This window comes from Neopsephotus bourkii, unplaced genomic scaffold (assembly GCF_033783945.1).
Source record: "Neopsephotus bourkii isolate Nb327-2 ecotype Australia unplaced genomic scaffold, CSIRO-AGI_Nbou_v1 NB_771, whole genome shotgun sequence".
Taxonomy (NCBI): Eukaryota; Metazoa; Chordata; class Aves; order Psittaciformes; family Psittacidae; genus Neopsephotus; species Neopsephotus bourkii.
In genome coordinates, this window is record NW_026901267.1 from 9,956 (window position 1) to 34,997 (window position 25,042).

A 25,042-nucleotide genomic window follows, 5' to 3' on the forward strand; every position below is an offset into this window, starting at 1 on the left:
CCCCCCGTTGGGGTTTAAATACCCCCCTTGTGGTTTAAATACCCCCCCTCTTTGGGGTTTAAATACCCCCCTATGGGCATAAAACACCCCTTGGGGGGGGGAATAGCCCTAGGAGAGCCCCAAATACCCCCCCCCTTTGGGGTTCAAGTACCCTCCCTATGGGGTTGAAATACCCCCCCATGGGTATAAAGCATCCCTTGGGGGGGGGGGAGAATACCCCTTGGAGAGCCCCAAATCACCCCCCCCCATGGGGTTTAAATTCCCCCCCACGCTTTGGGCTTTAAATATCCCCCTATGGGCATCAAGCACCCCTTTGGGGGGGGTAATGCTCTTTGGGGAGCCCCAAACCCCCCCCAATGGGTACCAGTTCCTCTCTGGAGCTGTGGGTACCCCCGGGGGGGGGGCAGGCATCAAATACCCCCCTTTGGTGAAATACCCCCCCCATAGGCTTTACTTGCCCCCCCACACACCCCCCCCTTGAGGCTCTAAATACCCCCCATAGGGAGCTGCAGGTACCCCCATGGGGGTGACATCGGCCTTGGCACCCATTGTGCACCCCCTTGGGGCTCTAAATACCCCCTGGGGGACATCAAATACCCCCTTTGGGGCCCCAAATTACCCCCAGAAGGGGCAAATAACCCCCTTTAGGGTGCCTCAAATAACCCCCCCCCCCTTTGGAAGCCGTAAATACCCCATTGAGGGCCTAGAATACCCCTTGGGGACATCAAATAAGCCTTTAGGGTGCCCCAAGTACCCCATTGGGGGGTGAAATACTCCAAGGGGGGGTCCCCAATATCCCTGTTTTGGGGGGGGGTTGGAATAAATGGTCCCTGTCAGCTCCCACCTCCAGCTTTGGCTTTTTGGGGGGGTTTTGGTGATTTTGGTGGTTTTTCTTTCTTGCTTTAAGTTATTTAAATTATAGAAACGGCCCCCAAGAAAGGGGGAATGCCCCCAAAATCCCCCCCATCCCTTCCCTCCCCCCCACATTAAAAGGCTTTGGGTTTTGTAGTACCCGGATGTTGTCCTTTTTTTTTGCCGCGGGGCATGATGGGAGTTGTAGTTATCACCCCCCCATTGAGTTCAATGGGAGGACACGGGGGGGGGGAGGGGATCTTGCCGCCCCTCGCCCCCATTGTGATTAATTAACCCCGACATTAATGCGGCTTTAATGACCCCCCCGCCCCCCCAGCACCATCTGCTGCCCCCCCCCACCGGGCACGTGACTGGGGGGGGCTGGGGCATTAAGGGGTGTTTATATGGGGATGGTATTAGGGGTGTATTGGGGTCATTTGGGGGTATTTGGGGTGTATTGAGGTGTATTTGGGGTTTATTTCGGGTCTTTTGGGATGTATTGAGGTGTATTTGGGGTGTATTGAGGTGTATTTGGGGTCTATTGGGATGTATTGAGGTGTATTTGGGCTGTATTGAGGTGTATTTTGGGTCTATTGAGGTATATTTGGGGTGAATTGAGGTGTACTTGGGGTGTATTGAAGTGTATTTGGGGTCTATTGAGGTGTATTGAGGTGTATTTGGGGTGTATTGAGGTATATTTGGGTTGTATTGAGGTGTATTTGGGTGTATTTGAGCTGTATTTGGGGCCTATTAGGGTGTATTTAGGGTCTTTGGGGTGTATTTGAGCTATATTTGGGGTGTGTTTTGGGAATATTTTGGGTCTATTGGGGTGTATTTAGGGTCTTGGGGTGTATTTCAGCTATATTTGGGGCCTATTGGGGTGTATTTTGTGTCTATTTAGGTGTATTTGGGGTTTATTGGAGTGTATTTTGGGTGTATTTGGGGTCTATTGGGGTATGTTTAGGGTGTATTTGGGGTCTATTTCAGTGTATTTAGGGTCTTTTGGGGTGTATTTGAGCTATATTTGGGGTCTGTTGGGGTGTATTTGGGGTTTATTTTGGGTGTATTTGGGGTCAACGGGTGTGTTTAGGGAGTTTTGGGGTGTATTTGAGCTGTATTTGGGGCCCATTGGGGTGTATTTTGGGTCTATTTGGGTGTATTTGGGGTCTATTGGGGTGTATTTGAGCTGTATTTGGGGTCTGTTGTGTGTTTAGGGTGTATTTTGGGTTTATTTAGGTGTATTTGGGGTCTGTTGGGGTGCATTTGAGCTATATTTAGGGTGTGTTTGGCATCAGTTGGGCTGTATTGAGGTGTATTTGAGCTGCATTTGGGGTCTATTGGGGTCTATCTTGGGTGTATTTGAGCTGTATTGGGGTGTGTTGAGGTGTATTTATTTAGGTGTATTTGAGCTGTATTGGGGTGTATTTGGGGTCTATTGGGGTGTATTGAGGTGCATTTGGGTGTATTTGAGCTGTATTTGTGTTTTGGGGTCTCTTCGGGTGTATTTTGGGTCTATTTGGGTGTATTTTGAGTCTATTTGGGTGTATTTTGGGTCTCTTTGAGTGCATTTTGGGTGTCTTTGGGTGCATTTTGAGTCTCTGGGTACCTTTTGAGTCTATTTGGGTGCATTTTGAGTCTTTGGGTGCCTTTTGGGTCTCTTTGGGTGCATTTTGAGTCTCTTTGGGTGCATTTTGGGTCTATTCAGGTACCTTTTGGGTCTATTCGGGTGCATTTTGGGTCTATTTGGGTGCATTTTGGGTCTATTTGGGTGCATTTTGGGTCTATTTGGGTGCATTTTGGGTCTATTTGGGTGCATTTTGGGTCTATTCGGGTGCATTTTGGGTCTATTCGGGTGCATTTTGGGTCTATTCGGGTGCATTTTGGGTCTATTCGGGTGCATTTTGGGTCTATTCGGGTGCATTTTGGGTCTATTCGGGTGCATTTTGGGTCTATTCGGGAGCATTTGGGGTCTGTTTGCTGCCTTTACTCTTTGCGGGGGGGGTTGGGTCCCCTTTGGGTGTCTCCATCCCCTCCCCCCCATCCCCACGTGTCCCCGCTAAGCCGGGATCACCTTCACCCCCCCGCTCCCAATCCCTATAAGAGCCGCTCCCGAGGGGGGGGGCTCCATCCTCATCCTCATCCTTGCCGGGGTTGGGGGGGTCCCTTTGGGCTCCCCCTCCTCAGCCTCTGCTTCCTCCCCAGCGGCTCCCATCGCCCCCCCCCCCCATCCCAGCCCTTTCCCATTCCCAATCCCATTGGACTCCAGCTCCCGACGCCTTCCTCCTCCTCCTCCTCCCCCCATTGAGGTTTTGGGGTCCCGTCCTCTATCGCCCCTCCTTCACCTCCTATCCCCCCTTATTGCCCCCTATCCCCCTCTATTGACCCCCATATCCCCCCTCATCGGCCCCCCATCGCCCTCCTATTGACCCCTATTGCCCCCTAACCCCCCCATCACCCCCTTTTGCTCCCTATAGCCCCTCTGTTCCCCCCTATCGCTCCCTATCAGCCCTCATCGCTCTCTATCGCCCCCTATAGTCCTCCTATCGGCCCCTATTGCTCCCTATCGCCCTCTATCGCTCCCTATTGCTCCTGTCTTCCCCTACAGCCCTGCTATCACCCCCTATTGGCCCTATAGCCCCTCTATCCCCTCCATATCCCCCCATCACCCCCTGTCCCCCTCTATCGGCCCCCATTGCCCTCTATCGCTCCCTATAGCCCTCCTCTCACCCCCTCTGTCTCCCTCCATAGCCCTCCTGTCACACTCTTATCACCCCTTATAGCCCCCAAGCATCCCTTATTAATCTTCTATCACCTCCTATCGTTATCGCCCCCTATAGCCTGCTCTATTGCACTCGTATCGCTCCCTATTGCGCTATCGCTCCTATCACAGTCCTATTGTCCCCTATCTTGCTCCTATCGCCCTCTATCGCGCTCCTATCGCTCCCTATCGTGCTCCTATCGTCCCCGATCTTGCTCCTATCGCTCTTTACCGCGCTCCTATCGCGCTCTATCGCCCCCTATCGCCCCCGATCTTGCTCCTATCGCCCTCTATCGCCCCCGATCTTGCTCCTATCGCCCTCTATCGCTCCTATCTTGCTCCTATCGCCCCCGATCTTGCTCCTATCGCCCTCTATCGCGCCCTATCTTGCTCCTATCGCCCCCTATCGCCGCTCTGTGCCGCCCCCCTGCCGCTCGGGCGGTGCCGGGGGGGGGGGGTGGGGAGGGCTGGGTGTGAGCGATGGGCACGGCGCGGAGCCGCGCGCTCTCGCGGGAGCTGCTGGAGGAGCTGCAGGCGAGCACGCGCTACTCGGAGGAGGAGCTGCGCTCGTGGCACGAGCGCTTCCGGCGGCAGTGCCCGGATGGGCGCATCTCTCGCGAGGACTTCGAGCGCCTCTACGGGACCTTCTTCCCCTGCTCGGAGGCGCAGGGCTACGCGCGTCACGTGTTCCGCAGCCTGGACGCCAACGGCGACGGCAGCCTGGACTTCCGGGAGTACGTGCTCGCGCTCCACCTGACGGCGCCCGGGCGCGCGCGCCTCAAGCTCGAGTGGGCGTTCTCGCTCTTCGACGTGGACCGGAACGGGGAGGTCAGCAAGGGGGAGGTGCTCGAGATCGTCACGGTGAGAGCCGGCCCCATAGGGAGCTGTGGGGCAGCTATGGGGGGAGCCATGGGGCTATGGGGTAATGGGGGCTATGGGGCAAGGGGGAGGTGCTCGAGATCGTCACGGTGAGAGCCGGCCCCATAGGGAGCTGTGGGGCAGCTATGGGGGGAGCCATGGGGCTATGGGGTAATGGGGGCTATGGGGCAAGGGGGAGGTGCTCGAGATCGTCACGGTGAGAGCCGGCCCCATAGGGAGCTGTGGGGCAGCTATGGGGGGAGCCATGGGGCTATGGGGTAATGGGGGCTATGGGGCAAGGGGGAGGTGCTCGAGATCGTCACGGTGAGAGCCGGCCCCATAGGGAGCTGTGGGGCAGCTATGGGGGGAGCCATGGGGCTATGGGGTAATGGGGGCTATGGGGCAAGGAGGAGGTGCTCGAGGTCGTCACGGTGAGAGCCAGATGGAGGCAGCCACGGGGGGCTATGTGGCAGCTATGGGGTAATGGGGGCTATGGGGCTGGGGTAGCGGGGGGGATGGGGCTGGGGCTGGGGTAATGGTTATGGGGGGAGCTATGGGGTAATGGGGGCTATGGGGCTGGGGTAATGGGGGCTATGGGGTAATGAGGAGCTATGGGGGCTATGAGACAAGGGGGAGGTGCTTGAGTTCATCACGGTGAGACCCGGCCCCATAGGAAGCTATGGGGGGATCTATGGGGTGATCTAGGGACTATGGGGTGAGCTATGGGGTGTGATAGAGGGGCTATGGGGCAAGGGGGAGGTGCTCGAGATCATCATGGTGAGAGCCGTATAGAGTCCTATAGAGAGTCTATGGGGTGAGCTATGGGGTAATGGGGGCTATGGAGCCGGCTATGGGGCTAAGGGGTGAGCTATGGGGTGTGACAGAGGGGTTATGGGGCAAGGAGGAGGTGCTCGGGATCGTCACGGTGAGGACCTATGGGGAGACCCATAGAGAACTATGGGGTGAGCTATGGGGCTATGGGGGGTAGAGGGAGCTATGGGGTGATGCAGGGTATAGGGGGCTGTGGGGAGCTATGGGGTGAGAAGGCTTCATAATCGTATAATAGAGATCTATGGGGCAAGGGGGGAGGTGCTTGAGATCATCACAGTGGGAGCTATGGGGGGTGTGGGGCTATGGGGCCTATGGAGCAAGGGGAGCTATGGGGGCTATGGGGGCAGTGGGGGGCTATGGGGCAAGGGGGAGATGCTCGAGATCATCACAGTGAGACATGGGAGAGCTATGGGGCGCTATGGGGTGATGGGGAGCTATAGGGTGATGGGGAGCTATGGGGTGAGCAGGGGCCATAATGCCATGGGGATCTATGGGGCACGAAGGTGGCATGGTGAGGGGGAGAAGGGGCTGTGCTCTAATGGGATCTATGGGGTGAGCAGGAGCTATGGGGGCGGAAGGTGATGGGGATCTATAGGGTGAGAAGGGTTAAATGGGGGGGGGGAGAAAGGGCCATGGGGTGAGGGGGATCTATGGGGTGAGAAGCTCCTGTGATCCAATAGAGGTCTATGGGGTGAGAAGCTCCTGGGATCCAATAGAGATCTATGGGGTGAGAAGGTCCCATTGTGCAATGGGGCCCTATGGGGCCCTGTGGGGCTGCCCCACAGCCCGGGCACGTGCAGGGCCTGCACTGATTTGGCTTTGCCCCCCCAGGGGTTAAATCCCCTTAAGCCTGATGGAAAAAGCTGGGGGGGGGGGAGGGGTTAAAGGTGCTTTGGGGGGAGGGGGGGATTAAACCCCCCCCCCCGGGGTTAAATGAAGGACCCAGAGCTGGGGGGGGGGGGTACATGGGGGCTCTATGGGGCTCTGTGAGTCTCTATGGGTCTCTCTATGGTTGTTATGGGTCTCTCTATGGGGCTCTGTGGTCTCTATGGGGCTCTATGAGTCTCTATGGGGCTCTGTGGGTTATTATGAGTCTATGGTCTCTATGGGTCTCTGTATGGTCCCCATGGGTCCCTATGAGTCTATGGTCTGTATGGGGCTCTAGGGTCTCTGTGGGGCTCTAAGCTCTCTATGGGTCTCTATAGGTCCCTATGGGTTTCTATGGGTCTCTCTGGGTCTCTATGCTCTCTATGAGTCCCTATAGGTCTCTATGGTCCCTGTGGGTCCCTATGGGTCTCTATGTGTCTCTATGGGTCCCTATGGTCTCTATGGTCCCTGTGGGTCCCTATGGGTCTCTCTGTGTCTCTATGGGTCCCTATGGTCTCTATGGTCCCTGTGGGTCCCTATGGGTCTCTCTGTGTCTCTATGGGTCCCTATGGTCTCTATGGGTCCCTATGGGTCCCTATGGGTCTCTCTGTGTCTCTGTGCCCCCCAGGCCATTTTCAAGCTCATCCCCCCCGAGGAGCAGAAGTCTCTGCCCGAGGACGAGAACAGCCCCCAGAAACGGGCGGACAAACTCTGGGCCTACTTCAAGAAGGGCGACAACGGTACCGGGCCAGCACCGACACACACACACACACACACACACACACACAGACACACACAGAGCTCAGAACTGAGCCAAACTGAGCCAAAACTGCCTGAAACTGACCCCAAATACACCTGAAACTGACCCCAAACTGACCCAAACTGACCCAAAACTGCCCCAAAACCGGCCCAAAACTGTCCCCAAACACACCAAACCACCCAAAACCGCCCCAAATACACCAAAACTGCCCAAAACTGCTCCAAAACTGCTCAAAACTGCCCCAAACACACCAAAACACCCAAAACTGCCCCAAACACACCAAAACGGCCCCCAAGCCGCCCAAAACTGCCCCAAAACCAGCCCCAAACACACCAAAACAACCAAAACTGCCCCAAAATGGCCCAAAACTGCCCCCAAACACCCCAAAATACCCAAAACTGCCTGAAACTGCCCCAAAACTGCCTCCAAACACCCAAAACCACACAAAAGTGCCCCCAAACCAGCCCCAAACACCCCAAAACTGCCTGAAACTGCCCCAAAACCCCAAGAGCACCAAAGCAGCCAAAACTGCCCCAAAGCTGCGCCAACGCCAGCCCAAAACAGCCCCAAACACCCCAAAACCACACCCAAACCGCCCCAAAACCAGCCTAGAACACCCCAAAACAGCCCCAGAACACCCAAAAACCAGCCCCAAACCACCCCAAATAGCCCCAAACCAGTCCCCAACTGCCCAAACCAGCCCATAACTGCCCCAAAACTGCTCAAAACACCCCAAATTGCCCCAGAAGTCCCAAAACTGCCCCAAACCAGACATGAAGACCCCAAAACTGCCCCAAATCAGCGCAAACCTGCCTGAAAACAGCCCCCAAAAGCCCCAAACCCACCCTAAACTGCCCCAAAATGACCCCAAAATCCCCTTCCCCCCCAAATACTCACAACCCCCCCAAAGCTCCATTGACCCCCATGTTGTGTCCCCCATGGTTCTCCCCCCCACTGACCCCCATTGTTATCTCTGCCCCCCCAGACAAGATCGCCGAGGGGGAGTTCATCGATGGGGTCATGAACAACGATGACATCATGCGCCTCATCCAATACGAGCCCAAGAAATAGGGGGCGGGGCACCCCAAACCCCGCCCCCCCAAACCAAGGGGGGGGCCCCTTTCCATGGAGCATCCCCCCAAGAGGGTATTGGGGTGCAGGGGGTGATGGAGGGGGGGGGTTGGACCATGGAACCCCCCCCACCCCTCACGGACCCCGCAATAAACGCAGCCGGAGCCAGGGGGCGCTGTTGGGACCCCTTTATTATGGGGGGGGGGTCAATGGGGGGATTCACGGAGCCTTCGCCGCCCGGACCCTCTTCTTCTTCATCACCACCGGCTTCTGGCTGCGCAGGAGGGCGCTGGCGCGGCGCAGGGCGGCCTGGGGGGACACAGACCCGAAATGGGGGGAAATGGACCCAAAATGGGGGGAAATGGACCTGAAATGGACCCAAAATGGCGGGAAATGGACCCAAAATGGGAGGAAATGGACCCCAATTGGGGAAAAATGGACCCAAAATGGGGGGAAATGGACCCAAAATGGGGGAAAATGGACCCGAAATGGGGGGAAATGGACCCGAAATCGGGGAAAATGGACCCGAAATGGGGGGAAATGGACCCGAAATGGGGGGAAATGGACCCAAAATCGGGGAAAATGGACCCGAAATGGGGGGAAATGGACCCGAAATGGGGGGAAATGGACCCGAAATGGACCCAAAATGGCGGGAAATGGACCTAAAATGGGGGAAATGGACCCAAAATGGGGGGAAATGGACCCAAAATGGGGGGAAATGGACCTAAAATGGGGGAAATGGACACGAAATGGGGGGAAATGGACCCAAAATGGGGGAAATGGACCTAAAATGGGGGAAATAGACCCAAAATGGGGGAAATGGACACGAAATGGGGGAAATGGACACGAAATGGGGGAAATGGACACGAAATGGGGGGAAATGGACCCAAAATGGGGGGAAATGGACACAAACTGGGGGGAAATGGACCCAAAATGGGGGGGAATGGACCTAAAATGGGGGGAAATGGACCTGAAATGGGGGGAAATAGATCTAAAATGGGGGGAAATGGACCTGAAATGGGGGGAAATAGATCTAAAATGGGGGGAAATGGACCCAAAATTGGGGGGAATGGACCCAAAATGGGGGGGAATGGACCTGAAATGGGGGGGAATGGACCCAAAATGGGGGGGCATAGACCAAAAAAGGGGGAAAATAGACCCAAAATGGGGGGAAATAGCTCAAATAAGGGGAAACACACCCAAAATAGGAGGAAATAAGATCCAAAATGGGAGAAAATAGACCCTAAATGGGGTAAATAGACCTAAAATGGGGGGAAGCAGACCCAAAATAGGAGGAAATAGACCCAAAATGGGAGGAAATAGACCTAAAATGGGGGGAAATAGACCCAAAATAGGAGAAAATACACCTAAAATGGGGGGACATAGACCCAAAATGGGGGGAAATACACCCAAAATGGTGGGAAACACACCCAAAATAGGAGGAAACAGATCCAAAATGGGGGAAAATAGACCCAAAGTAGGAGGAAATAAACTCAAAATAGGGGGAAATAGACTCCAAATGGGGGGAAGTACACCCAAAATAAGACTAAACACCCAAAACAGGGGGAAATAGCCCCCAAACAGGAAGAAATACACCCCAAAATAAGGGCAAACGCACCCAAAAGAGGGGGAAACAGCCCCCAAATAAAGGGAAAGAAACCCAAACTGGGGAAAACACCCAAAATAGGGGGGAAAAGCCCCAAAACAGGGGGAAATAGACCGAAAATAGGGGTCTTAGAGCCCTCCCATTGCATTTAATGACCCCCCCCAAACACCCTTATTGATGGGTCCTAGTCTCCTATTGGGTCCACTGGGTCCTAAAGCTCCCCTTCTGCCTTTACTGACTCCCCTAAGTTTGGGGATCCCCCTCGGGTCTGAAGACCCCCCCCATTGCATTTAATGACCCCCTCATAGTCATAGCCCCCCTTAGGGCCATAATGAGCACCCCCAAACACACCCCCATGGGCTGACTCCTATGGGATCCCTTGGGTCCTGAAGCCCACCCCTGACTGACACCAATGGGCACCACTGGGTCCTAAAGCCCACCCCTGACTGACACCAATGGGCACCACTGGGTCCTGAAGCCCACCCCTGACTGACACCAATGGGCACCGCTGGGTCCTAAAGCCCACCCCTGACTGACACCAATGGGCACCGCTGGGTCCTAAAGCCCACCCCTGACTGACACCAATGGGCACCACTGGGTCCTGAAGCCCCTCCTCTGCCTTTAACGCCCCCCCCGCTCTGAGCCGCGCCCCCCCTGACCATGCGCAGGTCCCGGCGGTACTTGTTCTTGCGGATGATGTTCCGGAGGCTGCCCAGGGTGGCCCGAGCATCCCTGCGGATCGTGACCCGGTTGTAGGACGCGGCCGGTTTACGTTGCCCTGGGGGGGGAAGGAAAAGGCCATTAAAGGGGGGGTATAAAGGGGTTTAAAGGGTGGGATGGGGGGGGGCACCCACCAGTGCGTTTCTTCAGCACCACGACGATGCCTTTGCCATCGGGGGCCGGTTCCACCCCCACGGTCTTGCGATGGATCAGGCCATTGTAGCGGAAGGAATTGCGGGACTTGAGGTTGTTGGGTTCCTGCGGGGGGGCAAAGGGGTTTAGGGGGGTCCCCATAGGGTTTAAGGGGGTCCCAAAGAGTTTAGGGGAGTCCAAATAGGGTTTAGAGGAGTCCCCATAGGGGTTAGGGGGTCCGCAACAGGGTTTAGGGGGTTCCCATAGGGTTTAAGGGGGTCCCAAAGGGTTTAGGGGAGACGCCATAGGGGTTAGAGGGTCCCCAACAGGGTTCAGGGGAGTCCCCATAGGGTTTAAGGGGGTCCTAAAGGCTTTAGGGAAGTCCAAATAGGGTTTAGGGGGGTCCCCATAGGGTTTAAGGGTGTCCCAAAGGGTTTAGAGGGGTCCAAATAGGGTTTAGGGGCTCACCAACACGGTTTAGGGGGGTCCCCATAGGGTTTAAGGTGGTCCCAAAGGGTTTAGGGGAGTTCAAGGGTTTAGGGGAGACCCCATAGGGATTAGAGGGACCCCAACTGGGTTTAGGGGGGTCCCATAGGGTTTAAAGGGGGCACAAAGGGTTTAGAGAAGTCCCCATACGGGTTAGGGGGGGTTCCAAAGGTTTTAAGGGGGCCCTAAACGGTTTGGGGGGGATCCAAAAGGGCTTAAGGGCTCCCCAAACGCATTTAGGGGGTACCAAACGGTTTACGGGGGTTCCCCAAAGGGTTTAAGGGAGTCCCCATGGGGTTTAGGGGGAGGGACTCAAATGGTTTAAAGGGGTCCCCAGTGGGGCTTAGGGGATGCCAAAGGGTTTGGGGGGGTCCCCAATGCTGTTTAGGGGTCCCCAATGGGGTTTAGGGGGTCCCCAATGGGGTTTGGGGGGTCCCCATCGGGTCTGAGGGGGGCACTGACCGTGCTGTAGGTCTGGTTGTTCCGCTTGATGAGGAAGCTGGAGCAGTTCCGCAGCACCATCCACTGCAGGTGGGACGACATCGCCCTAGGGATGGGGGGGGAATGGGGCTCAGCGGCTGCGGGGACCCCCCCACAGCCCCCTATGGACACCACAAAGGCCACTATGGACACCCCATAGGCCCCTACGGATCCCCCAGAGGTCCCTAGGGACACCACAAAGGCTCCTATGGACCCCCCACAGTCCCCCATAGGCCCCTGTGGACCCCCCAGAGGCCCCCATGGACCCTCCAAAGCCCCCCCATGGGCCCCTATGGACTCCCCACAGCACCCTATGAACCCCCACAGCCGCCTATGGAGCCCCAACAGGCCCCCACTGACCCCCCCATAGCGCCCTATGGACCTCCCTTGGCCCCCCCATTGACCCCCACAGCACCTCACTGACCCCCAGAGTCCCCCATAGCACCCCCATGGACCCCCATAGGACCCTATTGCCCCCCATAGCCCCCCATAGCCCCCTATGGACCCCCCATAGCCCCCCATTGCCCCCCATGGCCGCAGCCCCACGCGGCACCTCCGCTCGCTGCCGCAGCCGGAAACGGAAGGAGCGTCAGAGCCGAGGCGCGGCCAGAGCAGCCCTGGGCTTCGGCAACTTCCGGTTCTCTTCGGCAATCTCCGGCTTCGGCAACTTCCGGTTTCGTTCGGAAATCTTCGGCAATATCCGGAAATGCCCCTAAAATGCCCCTAAAATGCCCCAAAATGCCCTCAAACGGCCCCCCATGGCCGTAAAAGCAGCCGGAAATACCCCAAACCTGCCCAAAATGCCCCCAAATGACCCGAAATCCACCCAAATTTCCCCAAATCACCTCAAATGAGCCCCAAAGTGCCTTTAATTATGATGGGGGGCTATGGAGGGGGCAAAAGGGGGCTGGGGGGATGCATGGGGCTGGGGGGGATGTATGGGGCTTAGAGGGGATGTATGGGGCAAGGGGGATGTATGGGGCTGGGGGAGATGTATGGGGCTGGGGGGATGCATGGGGTTGGAGGGGATGTATGGGGCAAGGGGGATGTATGGGGCTGGGGGGGCTGTATGGGGCAAGGGGGATGTATGGGGCTGGGGGCTGTCATGGGTTGGGGGGCTGTATGGGGCTGGGGGAGGATGCATGGGTTGGGGGGCTGTATGGGGCTGGGGGGGCTGTATGGGGCTGGGGGGATGTATGCGGCTGGGGGAGATGTATGGGGCTGGGGGGGATGCATGAGGTTGGAGGGGCTGTATGGGGCTGGGGGGGAATGTATGGGGCTGGGGGAGATGTATGGTGCTGGGGGGCATGTATGGGGTGGGGTGGGATGCATGGGGCTGGGGTGATCTATGGGGCTGGGGGGGCACTTGTAGGGCAGGAATAGTGCTTGGGGGGGGCTATGGAGGTCTATGGGGGGGCGGGGGGGAGGAGCTTCCCCCTATGCTCCTGTGCAGTGATTGGGGAGCGTGGCGGTGACGTCACGGGGGCGTGGCGGTGACGTCAGGCGATGGCCGGCGCGGGGCAGCGGCTGCTGCTGGCGCTGGTGCTGGGGGGGGCGGCGCTGTGGGGGGAGGGGGGGGCCCCGTTCGAGCTGCGCGAGGCCCTGGGGGGGCTGCGGGGGGAGAACGCGAGGCTCGAGGGGGCCCTGAGGAACCTGAGCAGGGCCCTGGGGCTGCTGCGGCTGCGGGAGCCCCCCGGTGAGTGCCCCGGAGACCCCACTGAGACCCCATTGACCCCTATGGAGATCCCATTGAGACCCACTGATCCCTATGGACACCCATTGATCCCTATGGACACCCCACTGATCCCTATGGAGAACCCGTTGATCCCTATGGAGAACCCACTGATCCCTATGGAGAACCCGTTGATCCCTATGGAGAACCCACTGATCCCTATGGAGAACCCGTTGATCCCTATGGAGAACCCACTGATCCCTATGGAGAACCCGTTGATCCCTATGGAGAACCCACTGATCCCTATGGAGAACCCGTTGATCCCTATGGAGAACCCACTGATCCCTATGGACACCCATTGATCCCTATGGAGAACCCACTGATCCCTATGGAGAACCCGTTGATCCCTATGGAGAACCCACTGATCCCTATGGAGAACCCGTTGATCCCTATGGAGAACCCACTGATCCCTATGGAGACCCCACTGAGACCCCCTTGACCCCTATGGAGAACCCGTTGAGACCCACTGATCCCTATGGAGAACCCACTGATCCCTATGGAGATCCCATTGATCCCTATGGATACCCCATTGATCCCTATGGAGAACCCACTGATCCCTATGGAGACCCCATTGATTCCTATGGAGAACCCATTGATCCCTATGGAGAACCCGCTGAGACCCCACTGATCCCTATGGAGAACCCACTGATCCCTATGGAGACCCCACTGATCCCTATGGAGACCCCATTGATCCCTATGGAGAACCCGCTGAGACCCCACTGATCCCTATGCAGACCCCATTGAGACTCATTGAGACCCCATTGATCCCTATGGAGAACCCACTGATCCCTACGGAGAACCCACTGATCACTATGGAGAACGTATTGATCCCTATGGAGACCCCATTGATCCCTATGGAGAACCCATTGATCCCTATGGAGACCCCACTGATCCCTATGGAGAACCCATTGAGACCCCATTGATCCCTATGGAGACCCCGTTGATCCCTATGGAGAACCCATTGATACCTATGGAGAACCCATTGATCCTTATGGAGACCCCATTGATCCCTATGGAGAACCCATTGAGACCCCATTGATCCCTATGGAGAACCTACTGATCCTTATGGAGACCCCACTGATCCCTATGGAGACCCCACTGATCCCTATGGAGAACCCATTGAGACCACATTGACACCTATGGAGACCCCACTGATCCCTATGGAGAACCCATTGAGACCCCATTGATCCCTATGGAGACCCCGTTGATCCCTATGGAGAACCCATTGATACCTATGGAGAACCCATTGATCCTTATGGAGACCCCATTGATCCCTATGGAGAACCCATTGAGACCCCATTGATCCCTATGGAGAACCTACTGATCCTTATGGAGACCCCACTGATCCCTATGGAGACCCCACTGATCCCTATGGAGAACCCATTGAGACCACATTGACACCTATGGAGACCCCACTGATCCCTATGGAGAACCCATTGATCCCTATGGAGAACCCATTGATCCTTATGGAGACCCCATTGATCCCTATGGAGAACCCATTGAGACCCCATTGATCCCTATGGAGACCCATTGATCCCTATGGAGAACCCACTGATCCATATGGAGACCCCATCGATCCCTATGGAAAACCCACTGATGCCTATGGAGACCCCACTGATCCCTATGGAGACCCCATTGATCCCTATGGAGAACCCACTGAGACCCATTGATACCGCACTGATCCCTATGGAGACCCCATTGAGACCCCATTGATCCCTATGGAAACCCCACTGAGACCCATTGATCGCTATGGAGACCCCATTGAGACCCATTTACCCCTATGGAGACCCCATTGAGCCCCCCAAGTGAGTGCTGAGACCCCTGCCATTGAGTCCTCCCCATTGATCCTTACTGATCCCCACTGATCCCCATTGAACCCCCTGGTGAGTGCCAAGACCCCCCATTGAGAACCCCTCAATGAGACCCCCCCATTGATCACTACTGAGCCCCACTGAGCCCCCAGTGAGTGCTGAGCCCCCCCATTGAGCCCCCACTGAGAACCCCCACTGACACCCCCCCATTGAGAACCCCTATCAATTCCTATTGATACCCCATTGGCATCCATTGATACCCATTGATACCCCCCCCATTAATCCCAATTGATCCCCATTCAGAACCCCCCATTGATACCCCCCCATTGACCTCCACTGATACCCATTGACCCCCCCAGTGAGTGTGGAGCCCCCCCCAAAGGGAACCCCCCATTGATCTCCTATTGATGCCCACTGAGACCCCCATGGACACCCCCTCATTGACACCCCATTAATCCCCATGGACACCCCCAGTGAATGGGGACCCCCACATTGATAACCCATTGAACCCCCCCAGTGAAGGGGGAACCCCCCATTGATACCCATTGAAACCCCCAGTGAACGGGGACCCCCCCATTGATACCCCCCCATTAACCCCCTTTCCCCCCCCCCCCAGACCTCAGCTGGACTCAAGGCCCCCCCTTCCCGGACCAGCCCCCCCCTTGCTATAGGGGGGCCCCCCCCACTTCGGCTGCAGCCCCTCCCCCCACTTTGGGGGGGGTCACCCTGGGGGTGGGGGGCATCGCCCTCCTGATGCTCTGAGCCCCCCCCCATCGCATCCAGCACCCATTGAGGTACGTGCCCCCCCCCCCATTAATTAACGCTGTGTTAATTAGAGCATGAATATGGGGCGGTCGATGGCGCGGGGGGCACTTCCCCCCCTCCATCCCATAATACTATGGGGGGGGCGTGTCCAATACTGATGTCCTCATTGACCCCCCCCCAGGTGCTGTGCCCCATAGATTTGGGGCTGGAAGAGGGTGACCCCCAACTGCCCCCCCCCAGGTGATGTGAGCCCCCCCCCCTTAATTAAACACCTTTGGGAATGGGGGAGTGGTCCCATGGGTGCCCCCCCCATCAGACTTATGGGTGCCCCCCCCACTTAGGGGTCCCACCCCACCTATGGGTGCCCCCCCCACTTATGGGTCCCACCCCACTTATGGGTGCCCCCCCGACTTATGGGTCCCACCCCACCTATGGGTGCCCCCCCCACTTATGGGTCCCACCCCACCTATGGGTGCCCCCCCCACTTATGGGTCCCACCCCACTTATGGGTGCCCCCCCCCACTTATGGGTCCCACCCCACCTATGGGTGCCCCCCCCACTTAGGGGTCCCACCTCACCTATGGGTGCCCCCCCCTCCAGCACTTGCAGTTATTCTCAGCAGGTTATTGATGGGGATTTGGGGTGAAAAGACGCTGAACTGGGTCAAAATCCAAAAGAATTGGTCAAAATCCATCAGAATTGGGTTAAAATCAATCAGAAACGGTTAAAATCCATCAGAATGGGTCAAAATCCATCATACTTGGGTTAAAATCCATCAGAATTGGTTAAAATCTATCAGAATTGGTCAAAATGCACCAGAATTGGTCAAAATCCATCAGAATTGGGTTTAAATCCATCAGAATTGGTCAAAATCCATCAGAATTGGTCAAAATGCACCAGAATTGGTCAAAATCCATCAGAATCGGGTCAAAATCCATCAGAATTGGTCAAAATCCATCAGAAATGGTCAAAATCCATCAGAATTGGGCCAAAATCACTCAGAATTGGTCAAAATCCATCAGAATTGGGTCAAAATCCATCAGAATCGGGTCAAAATCCATCAGAATCGGGTCAAAATCCATCAGAATTGGTCAAAATCCATCAGAAATGGTCAAAATCCATCAGAATTGGGCCAAAATCACTCAGAATTGGTCAAAATCCATCAGAATTGGGTCAAAATCCATCAGAATTGGGTCAAAATCCATCAGAATCGGGTCAAAATCCATCAGAATTGGTTAAAATCCATCAGAAATGGTCAAAATCCATCAGAATTGGGCCAAAATCACTCAGAATTGGTCAAAATCCATCAGAATTGGGTCAAAATCCATCAGAATTGGGTCAAAATCCATCAGAATCGGGTCAAAATCCATCAGAATCGGGTCAAAATCCATCAGAATTGGTTAAAATCCATCAGAAATGGCCAAAATCCATTAAAAAGCAAGAGAATTCCTCAGAATGCATCAGAATTGGTCAAGATCCCTCAAAACAGGGTCAGAATTGGTCAAAATCCACCAGAATTGGCGCACATCCACCCGAAGGCATCGGAATTGAGTTCAGATCCACCGGAATTGGTCCAACCCCATCAGACCCCATGAGGCCGGATCCAAACCCATTGCCATGGGACCGGACCCCACCGGAGTGGCTCCAAAGCCCCCGATTGCTCAAACCCGCAGGGATGCGCCTGAAGCCTCAGCAGCTGGCCCCAAATTGGGTCAGAATCGCCCCCAATGGGCTCCAAGCCCCCCCATGGGGTGCGAGGGGGGAGCCCCCCTTTAGAGCAGGGTGCAGCGGGGGGGGGGCGGAGGGGGGGGCAGTGGGGGGAGGGCTCCCATCAGATCCAGGCTGCCGGGCACTGGGGACCTGGGGGGGGACCTCGAATGGGGCCCAACTGGGGGGGACCCCAAAGGGGGGGTCCCAGGGGTTGGGGTCACGGGGGGGGACCCCAAAACGGGCCTTGGTGTTGTTGGGGGCGGCGCCAATTGCAGCCAGGTGGGTTCCGGACTTGTTATCACGATATGGGTGGGTTCTGGCCTCATTATCGCGATAGGGGCGGGTTTCGGCTTTGCTATCACGATAGGGGCCAATTCTGGACTCATTGTCGCCCTAGGGATGGGTTCTGGCCTTGTTATCGCGACAGCAGTGGGTTCCATGCTCGTTATCACCCTACAAGCGGGTTCTGGCCTTGGTATCACCCCAGGGGCAGGTTCTGGCCTCGTTATCGCGATAGGGGAGGGTTCTGGCCTCGTTATCGCAATAGGGGCGGGTTTCGGCTTTGCTATCGCGATAGGGGCTGAGTCTGGACTCACTGCCACCCTAGGGATAGGTTCTGACCTTGTTGTCGCGATAGCAGTGGGTTCCACGCTCGTTACCACCCTATGAGCGGGTTCTGGCCTCGGTATCGCTTTAGGGGCAGGTTCTGGCCTTGTTATTGCGATAGGGGCAGGCTCTGCCCTTGTTATCGCGATAGGGGAGGGTTCTGACCCTGTTTTTGCGATAGGGGATGGTTCCGGCCTCGTTATCGTGCTGGGGGTGGGTTCCAACCCTGTTTTTGCGATAGGGGCAGGTTCCGGCCTCGGTGTCGCGATAGGGGTGGGTTCCTGCCTCGTTATCGCGCTGGGGGCGGGGTCCGGCCTCGCTATCGCGAGAGGGGCGGGGCCGGGCAGGACGCGGGTCTGGACGCCGCGGCCGCGCATGCGCAGCACATCCGGGAGCTGCGCCAGAAGCGCGCGGGCCGAGGGGCAGGGCCCGACCGGCAGGGGGCGCTCGAAGGCGGTGACGTAAGCGGCGCGCAGCGAGAAGAGAGAGAGCCCCGAGGGGTGCGCGCGCAGCAGCGCCCCCAGCTGGCGGGAAAGGAGCGCGAGGTCCGCGTCGGGGAGCGCGGGGGGTGGGGGGTGCTATGGGGGTGGGGGGTGCTATGGGGGTGGGGGGTGCTATGGGGGTGAGGGGTGCTATGGGGGTGGGGGGTGCTATGGGGCTGGGGGTGCTATGGGGTTGGGGGGTGCTATGGGGCTGGGGGGTGCTATGGGGCTGGGGGTGCTATGGGGCTGGCGGTATGTGATGGGGCTGGGAGCCGCTATGGGGGTGGGGGGTGCTATGGGGCTGGGAGCCGCTATGGGGGTGGGGGGTGCTATGGGGCTGGGAGCCGCTATGGGGGTGGGGGGTGCTATGGGGGTGGGGGGTGCTATGGGGCTGGGGGGTGCTATGGGGGTGGGGGGTGCTATGGGGCTGGGAGCCGCTATGGGGCTGGGGGGTGCTATGGGGCTGGGGGTGCTATGGGGCTGGGGGGTGCTATGGGGCTGGGGGTGCTATGGGGTTGGGGGGTGCTATGGGGCTGGGGGATGCTATGGGGCTGGGACCCGCTATGGGGCTGAGGGATGCTATGGGGCTGGGACCCGCTTTGGGGCTGGGGGGCTGTTTGGTGGGATATGTGGGGCTGGGCCTCACTATGGGGCTCTGGGGGCACTTGGGGGGAGATAGGCGTCTGGCAGCCGCTATGGGGCTTGGGGGCTGCTTGGGGGGTGCTATGGGGCTGAGAGTCCTTATGGGGCTGGGGACTGCTATGGGGCTGGGACTCTCTATGTGGCTGGGAGAGCGGTTGGTGGGATATGTGGGGCTGGGACTTGCTATGGGGCAGGGAGCCGGTATGGGGCTGGGGGTGCTCTTGGGGGGCAATGTGGGGCAGGGAAGGGTCACGGGGGCACTTGTGGGTCCCAGCTATCGGGGGCCACTCCTCTCCCCATAGGGGGCTATGGGGAGCTTCAGAGGCTCCAGGCGCATGGGTGCCCTTCAGCCCCCATGGGCAGGTGTGGGGCAGGGCCTGAGCTTGGGGGGCCCTGGATGTGTGGGGCTGGGGGGCAGGGCAGCTGCTGGGGGGTTTGGATGCCGGGGGTCCCTTCCTTGCCTGTGGGGCAGCCGTGGGGCAGAGACTCCCATTGCGCTGGGGGGGGCCCCCCTCCGCTGGAGGGCGGGGGGTGGGAGCTGTGGGGACAAAAGGAGGGGTGGGGTTACTTATGGGGCTCCTGCCCCACAAGTCCCCTCCTGCCCCACAAGTCCCCTCCTGCCCCACAAGTGTGAGTCCCACCCCCCATGTACCTGGGTGGGTGCTGGGGGGGTCCCCATAGGGCTCCAGCAGGTCCAAGGTGTCGAGGCCGATGCTGTCCACCCAGCGCAGTGGGGCTGTGGGGGAGATGTGGGTCAGGGGGGAGATGGGGCAGCAATGGGGGTGCTGAGATCTATGGGGCAGGCCTATGGAGCAGCAACAGGTGTTCTGGGATCTATGGGGCAGGTCTATGGGGTAGCCCCATAGATCAGCACTGTGGGGCAGCACTGGGTATCCTGGGTGTTCTGGGCTCTAAGGGGCAACAATGGCAGTTGTGGGCAGTTGTGGGGTCTAGGAGGAAGGGCTATGGGGCAGGTCTATAGATCAGTGCTATGAGCAGGGCTATGGGGCAGGCTATGGGGCAGGGCTGTGGGGCAGGCTATGGGGCACGTCTATAGGGCGGCGCTATGGGGCAGGCTATGGGGCAGGGCTATGGGGCAGGGCTGTGGGGCAGGGCCATGGAGCAGTGCTATGGGGCAGAGCTATGGGGCACGCCTATGGGGCGGCGCTACGGGGCAGCGCTACGGGGCAGCGCTATGGGGCAGGGCTGTGGGGCACGTCTATGGGGCACGTCTATGGGGGAGAGCTATGGGGGAGGGCTATGGGGGAGGGCTATGGGGCAAGGATATGGGGGAGGGCTATGGGGCAGGGCTATGGGGCAGGGCTGTGGGGCAGCGCTATGGGGCCGGCTCTTACCGCATCGGCCCCGGGGCTCTCCATGGAGCGCGAGGCCGCTGTGCGGCAGCGCCCGTCCCTCCCCCGCCCTCCGCCGCTCCGCGCGCGCCGCCATCTTGTGGGGGGAGGGGCTCGACCCCGCCCCTCCCCCACCCACCGCGTAACCGCGCCCCTCCCCCCGCTCTGACGTCACCGTGGTGGAAGCGGAGGGGGAGGGGAGGCGCGGAGGTTGCTGGGAGCCAAGATGGCGGCGCTGGGACGTGAGTAAGGGGTGGGAGGGGGTTGGGGGTCTCATTGGGGTCTATGGGGTCCCTGTAGGGTATTTGGGCTCCTTATGGCACCTATGGGGTCTCTATGGGGTGCATGGGGGTCCATAAGGGGTCAGTCGGGGTCTCTATGGGGTGAATTGGGGTCCCTGTGGGGTGAATTATGGTCCCTATAGGGTTTATGGGGTCCCTATGGGGTGAATTGGGGTCCCTATAAGGTGTATGGGGTCCTTATGGGGTGAATTGGGGTCCGTATGCGGTGAATTAGGGCCCCTACAGGGTCTATGGGGTCCCTATGGGGTGAATTGGGGTCCCTATGGGGTCAGTTGGGTCCCTGTGGGGTGCATGGAGGTCCATATGGGGTACATGGGGGTCCCTATGGTGTGAATTGGGGTTCTTATGTAGTTTATAAGGGTCTCTATGGGGTGTTTGGGGTCCCTATGGGGTGCATGGGGGTCCCTATAGGGTGAATTGGGGTCCCTATGGGGCGCATGGGGGCTTCTATGGGGTCTGTAGGGATCCCTGTGTGGTCCCTATGGGGTCTGTGGGGTCTCTGTGGGGCTTATGGGAGTCCCTGTGGGGTCTGTAGGGGTCCCTATGGGGTGCATGGCAGTCCCTATGCGTAGGGGGTCCTATGGGGTGTTTGGGGTCCTTATGGGGGGGAATTGGGGTACCTATGGGGTCTATAGGGGTTCCCATGGGGTCCCTATGGGATGTTTGGGGTCCCTATGGGGTGCATGGGGGTTTCTATGGGATCTATGGGGATCTCTGTGGGGGCCCTATGGAGTCCCTATGGGGTGCATGGAGGTCTCTATGGGGTGTTTGGGGGTCCCTGTGGGTTCCTTATGGGATCTGTGGGGTCCCTATACGGTGCATGGGTGTCTCTATGGGGTCTATGGGGTCCTTATGGGGTCTATGGGGTGCATAGAGGTCTCTATGGGGTATTTGGGGGTCTCTATGGATTCCCTATGGGTTCTGTGGGGTCTCTATGGATTCCCTATGGGTTCTGTGGGGTCCCTATGGATTCCCTATGGGTTCTGTGGGGTCCCTATGGGGTGCATGGATGTCTCTCTGGGCTCTATGGGGTCCCTATGGGGTGCATGGGGGTCTCTCTGGGCTCTATGGGGTCCCTATGGGGTGCCTGGGGGTCTCTATGGGGCAGTGACCCCCATCGCCCCCCCCCCGCCCCAGGGCTCGGGGCCGCGCTCAGGAACCTCTGGGCCAAGGAGCCGGTGATCACCGTGAGCATCGGCATCGCTGCCCTGGGTGAGGGCTGGGCCAATGGGGACAGGGCTTGGGGAGGGCTGGGCCAATGGGGAGGGGTCTTGGGGAGGATGCAGCCAATGGGGGGGGGGCTTGGGGAAGGCTGGGCCAATGGGGAGAGGGCTTGGGGAGGTCTGGGCCAATGGGGAGGGGGTTTGGGGAGGGCTGCGCCAATGGGGAGGGGTTGGGAGGGCTGCGCCAATGGGGAGAGGGCTTGGGGAGGGCTGCGCCAATGGGGAGAGGGCTTGGGGAGGGCGCAGCCAATGGGGACGGGGCTTAGGGAGGGCGCAGCCAAAGGGGAGGGGGCTTGGGGGGGTGGAGCCAATGGAAAGGGGGCTTGGGAGGGCGCAGCCAATGGGGACAGGGCTTGGGGAGGGCTGGGCCAATGAAGAGGGGGCTTGGGGAGGGAGGGTGCAAAGGAGGCGGGGCCGGGGCGGGGCCATGGAAGGGGCGGTGCTGACCCCGTGCCCCCCAGCTGTGGTGTCCCCGTTCATCAGCCCCTACACCAAGTACTCGGCCATGATCAACCAAGCCACGCCGTACTCGTACCCGGGTACCCAAACTGCCCCAAAACTGCCTGAAACTGCCCCAAAACTACCCCCAATACCCCAAAACTGCCCCAAAACAGCCTGAAACTGCCCCCAAACTGCCCCAAATACCCCAAAACTGCCCCAAATTGCCCCTAACTGCCCCAAAACTGCCTGAAACTGCCCCAAAACTACCCCAAATACCCCAAAACTGCCCCAAATACCCCAAAACTACCCCAAATACCCCAAAACTGCCCCAAACTGCCCCAAAACAGCCTGAAACTGCCCCCCAAAACCCCAAACTGCCCCAAATGCCCCCAAACTGCACCAAAACAGCCTGAAACTGCCCCCAAACTACCCCAACTACCCCAAAACTGCCCCAAAACAGCCTGAAACTGCCCCCAATACCCCCAAACTGCCCCAAACTGCTCCAAAAGTGCCCCAAAACAGCCTGAAATCACCCCAGAACACCCTGAAACTGCCCCCAAACTGCCCCCCCCCGGCACCCCCCCCCTTTGCCCTCCCCCCCTCCATCTCCCCCTATGGGACCTGGGGAGGGGGAGGGGCACCCCCAGAACCTCCCCTCCCCCTGACTCCCCCCCTTTCCCCCCCCCTTCCTCTCCCCCTATGGGACCAGGGGGGGAGCCCCCCATAAGCCCCTCCCCCTTTGCCCCCCTCCCCCTCCAGGATTCGGGGGTAGGAGGGACCCCCCCTTCCCCCCCCCTCCATCTCCCCCTATGGGACCTGTGGGGGGGGGGTGGGGAACCCCCCTCCCATAACTGACCCCATAACGCCGCCCCACCCCCTTTCATCTCCCCCTATGAGCCATAGGGGGGGGAGGGGTGGGACGGGACCCCCCCATCCCCCCCCAACTGACCTCCCCTCCCCCCCCAGTGCCGCTGCGGGATGATGGGAACCTGCCGGATGTCCCCTCCCACCCCTGTGACCCCGAAGGGCCCAACCTCGAGTGGCTCAAGAGGCTCTGAAGGGGACCCCAATATGGGGGGAGAGGCCCCATTGTAAAGGGGGGGCCCCATTGGGTGCCCCCCCCTTAAATAAAGGTGGGGTTTGAATGGAGTCAATGGGGGTTTATGGGGGGGGGTCAGTCAAACGGGGGGAGGGGTAGGAGCTGGGCCCCTCCCCCTTGAGCTGGGGGAGAGAAGAAGGGGGCGGCAGCCTCATTGAGACCCCATTGAAACACATTGAGACCCCATTGAGCCCCATTGGATCCCATTGAGACCCATTGAGCCCATTGAGACCCCATTGAAACACATTGAGACCCCATTGAGCCCCATTGGATCCCATTGAGACCCCATTGAGCCCATTGAGACCCCATTGAAACACATTGAGACCCCATTGAGCCCCATTGGATCCCATTGAGACCCATTGAGCCCATTGAGACCCCATTGAAACACATTGAGACCCCATTGAGCCCCATTGGATCCCATTGAGACCCCATTGAGCCCATTGAGACCCCATTGATCCCCATTGAGACCCCATTGAGTCCCATTGAATCCCATTGAGACCCCATTGATCCCCATTGAGACCCCATTGAGTCCCATTGAATCCCATTGAGACCCCATTGATCCCCATTGAGCCCCACTGATCCCATTGAGACCCCACTGAATCACATTGAGACTCCATTGGGCCCCATTGATCCCATTGAGACCCCATTGAGCCCATTGAGACCCCATTGAAACACACTGAGACCCATTGGCCCCATTGAATCCCACTGAGACCCATTGGCCCCACTGATACATTGAGACCCCATTGATCCCCATTGAGACCCCATTGAAACACATTGATCCCATTGAGACCCCATTGAAACACATTGATCCCATTGAGACCCCATTGAAACACACTGAGACCCATTGGCCCCATTGAATCCCACTGAGACCCATTGGCCCCACTGATACATTGAGACCCCATTGATCCCCATTGAGACCCCATTGAAACACATTGATCCCATTGAGACCCCATTGACTCCCCCAACTGCATTGACCCCATTGAGCCCTTACTGAAACACATTGAGATCCCATTGATCCTATTGAACCCCATTTTTCCCATTGAACCCCATTGACCCCATTGAACCCCATTGACCCCATTGAGCCCCATTGAACCCCATTAAGCCCCCAACCCCATTGAGCCCCATTGACCCCCCAACCCCATTGAACCCCATTGATCCGCCCATCCACATTGAACACCCTTGCCCCCCATTGATCCACATTGACCCCCCCAGCCCCATTGATCCCCATTGAACCCCATTGACCCCCCAGCCCCGTTGACCCCCCAGCCTCATTTAACCCCATTGATCCCCAGCGACCCCCTAATCCCATTGACCCCCCAACCTCATTGAACCCCATTGCCCCCCCATTTATCCCCATTGAACCCTATTGATCCCCATTGCCCCCCCCCATTGCCCCCATTGATCCCCATTGCCCCCCATTGATCCTACCTTTGGGGTCTATGGGGTGTTATGGGTG

The 25,042-nt window shown here is 58.2% G+C and overlaps 4 protein-coding genes across 4 annotated transcripts; 3 read left to right on the forward strand and 1 right to left on the reverse strand.

Moving 5' to 3' along the window:
* The first annotated feature begins 4,090 nt into the window (after positions 1-4,090).
* On the forward strand, positions 4,091-8,022 carry LOC133213081 (visinin-like). Its single transcript, XM_061355057.1, has 3 exons — positions 4,091-4,471; positions 6,795-6,906; positions 7,912-8,022. Exons 1-3 carry the CDS (start codon positions 4,091-4,093, stop codon positions 7,995-7,997), a joined length of 579 nt encoding a protein of 192 aa, XP_061211041.1. The 3' UTR covers positions 7,998-8,022.
* Positions 8,023-8,168: 146 nt separating this feature from the next.
* On the reverse strand, positions 8,169-11,523 carry LOC133213082 (large ribosomal subunit protein eL28-like). Its single transcript, XM_061355058.1, has 4 exons — positions 11,404-11,523; positions 10,458-10,581; positions 10,263-10,381; positions 8,169-8,306 (listed from the first exon to the last, which is right to left on the reverse strand). The coding sequence occupies exons 1-4, from the start codon at positions 11,482-11,484 to the stop codon at positions 8,217-8,219; spliced, it is 414 nt and encodes a 137-aa protein (XP_061211042.1). The 5' UTR covers positions 11,485-11,523; the 3' UTR covers positions 8,169-8,216.
* Positions 11,524-12,905: 1,382 nt separating this feature from the next.
* LOC133213083 (potassium voltage-gated channel subfamily H member 4-like) lies at positions 12,906-15,742 on the forward strand. The gene is made up of 2 exons (XM_061355059.1): positions 12,906-13,117; positions 15,581-15,742. Exons 1-2 carry the CDS (start codon positions 12,928-12,930, stop codon positions 15,724-15,726), a joined length of 336 nt encoding a protein of 111 aa, XP_061211043.1. The 5' UTR covers positions 12,906-12,927; the 3' UTR covers positions 15,727-15,742.
* A 4,941-nt stretch (positions 15,743-20,683) lies between these two features.
* Positions 20,684-23,585, forward strand: NDUFA3 (NADH:ubiquinone oxidoreductase subunit A3). The gene is made up of 4 exons (XM_061355060.1): positions 20,684-20,763; positions 21,961-22,035; positions 22,508-22,585; positions 23,454-23,585. Exons 1-4 carry the CDS (start codon positions 20,748-20,750, stop codon positions 23,543-23,545), a joined length of 261 nt encoding a protein of 86 aa, XP_061211044.1. The 5' UTR covers positions 20,684-20,747; the 3' UTR covers positions 23,546-23,585.
* Positions 23,586-25,042: the final 1,457 nt, after the last annotated feature.

Excerpts from the sequence above, each read along its gene's own strand:
- LOC133213083 (XM_061355059.1), top strand. The coding sequence starts at position 12,928 with ATGGCCGGCGCGGGGCAGCGGCTGCTGCTGGCGCTGGTGCTGGGGGGG. Across the intron at positions 13,118-15,580 it reads GCGGCTGCGGGAGCCCCCCG|ACCTCAGCTGGACTCAAGGC; the intron begins GTGAGTGCCCCG and ends CCCCCCCCCCAG.
- LOC133213082 (XM_061355058.1), bottom strand. The coding sequence starts at position 11,484 with ATGTCGTCCCACCTGCAGTGGATGGTGCTGCGGAACTGCTCCAGCTTC. Across the intron at positions 10,382-10,457 it reads GGTGCTGAAGAAACGCACTG|GGCAACGTAAACCGGCCGCG; the intron begins GTGGGTGCCCCC and ends TTCCCCCCCCAG. Across the intron at positions 8,307-10,262 it reads ACCGCCGGGACCTGCGCATG|GCCGCCCTGCGCCGCGCCAG; the intron begins GTCAGGGGGGGC and ends GTGTCCCCCCAG.
- NDUFA3 (XM_061355060.1), top strand. Across the intron at positions 22,036-22,507 it reads CATCGGCATCGCTGCCCTGG|CTGTGGTGTCCCCGTTCATC; the intron begins GTGAGGGCTGGG and ends CGTGCCCCCCAG. Across the intron at positions 22,586-23,453 it reads CACGCCGTACTCGTACCCGG|TGCCGCTGCGGGATGATGGG; the intron begins GTACCCAAACTG and ends CTCCCCCCCCAG.
- LOC133213081 (XM_061355057.1), top strand. The coding sequence starts at position 4,091 with ATGGGCACGGCGCGGAGCCGCGCGCTCTCGCGGGAGCTGCTGGAGGAG. Across the intron at positions 4,472-6,794 it reads AGGTGCTCGAGATCGTCACG|GCCATTTTCAAGCTCATCCC; the intron begins GTGAGAGCCGGC and ends TGTGCCCCCCAG. Across the intron at positions 6,907-7,911 it reads CTTCAAGAAGGGCGACAACG|ACAAGATCGCCGAGGGGGAG; the intron begins GTACCGGGCCAG and ends CTGCCCCCCCAG.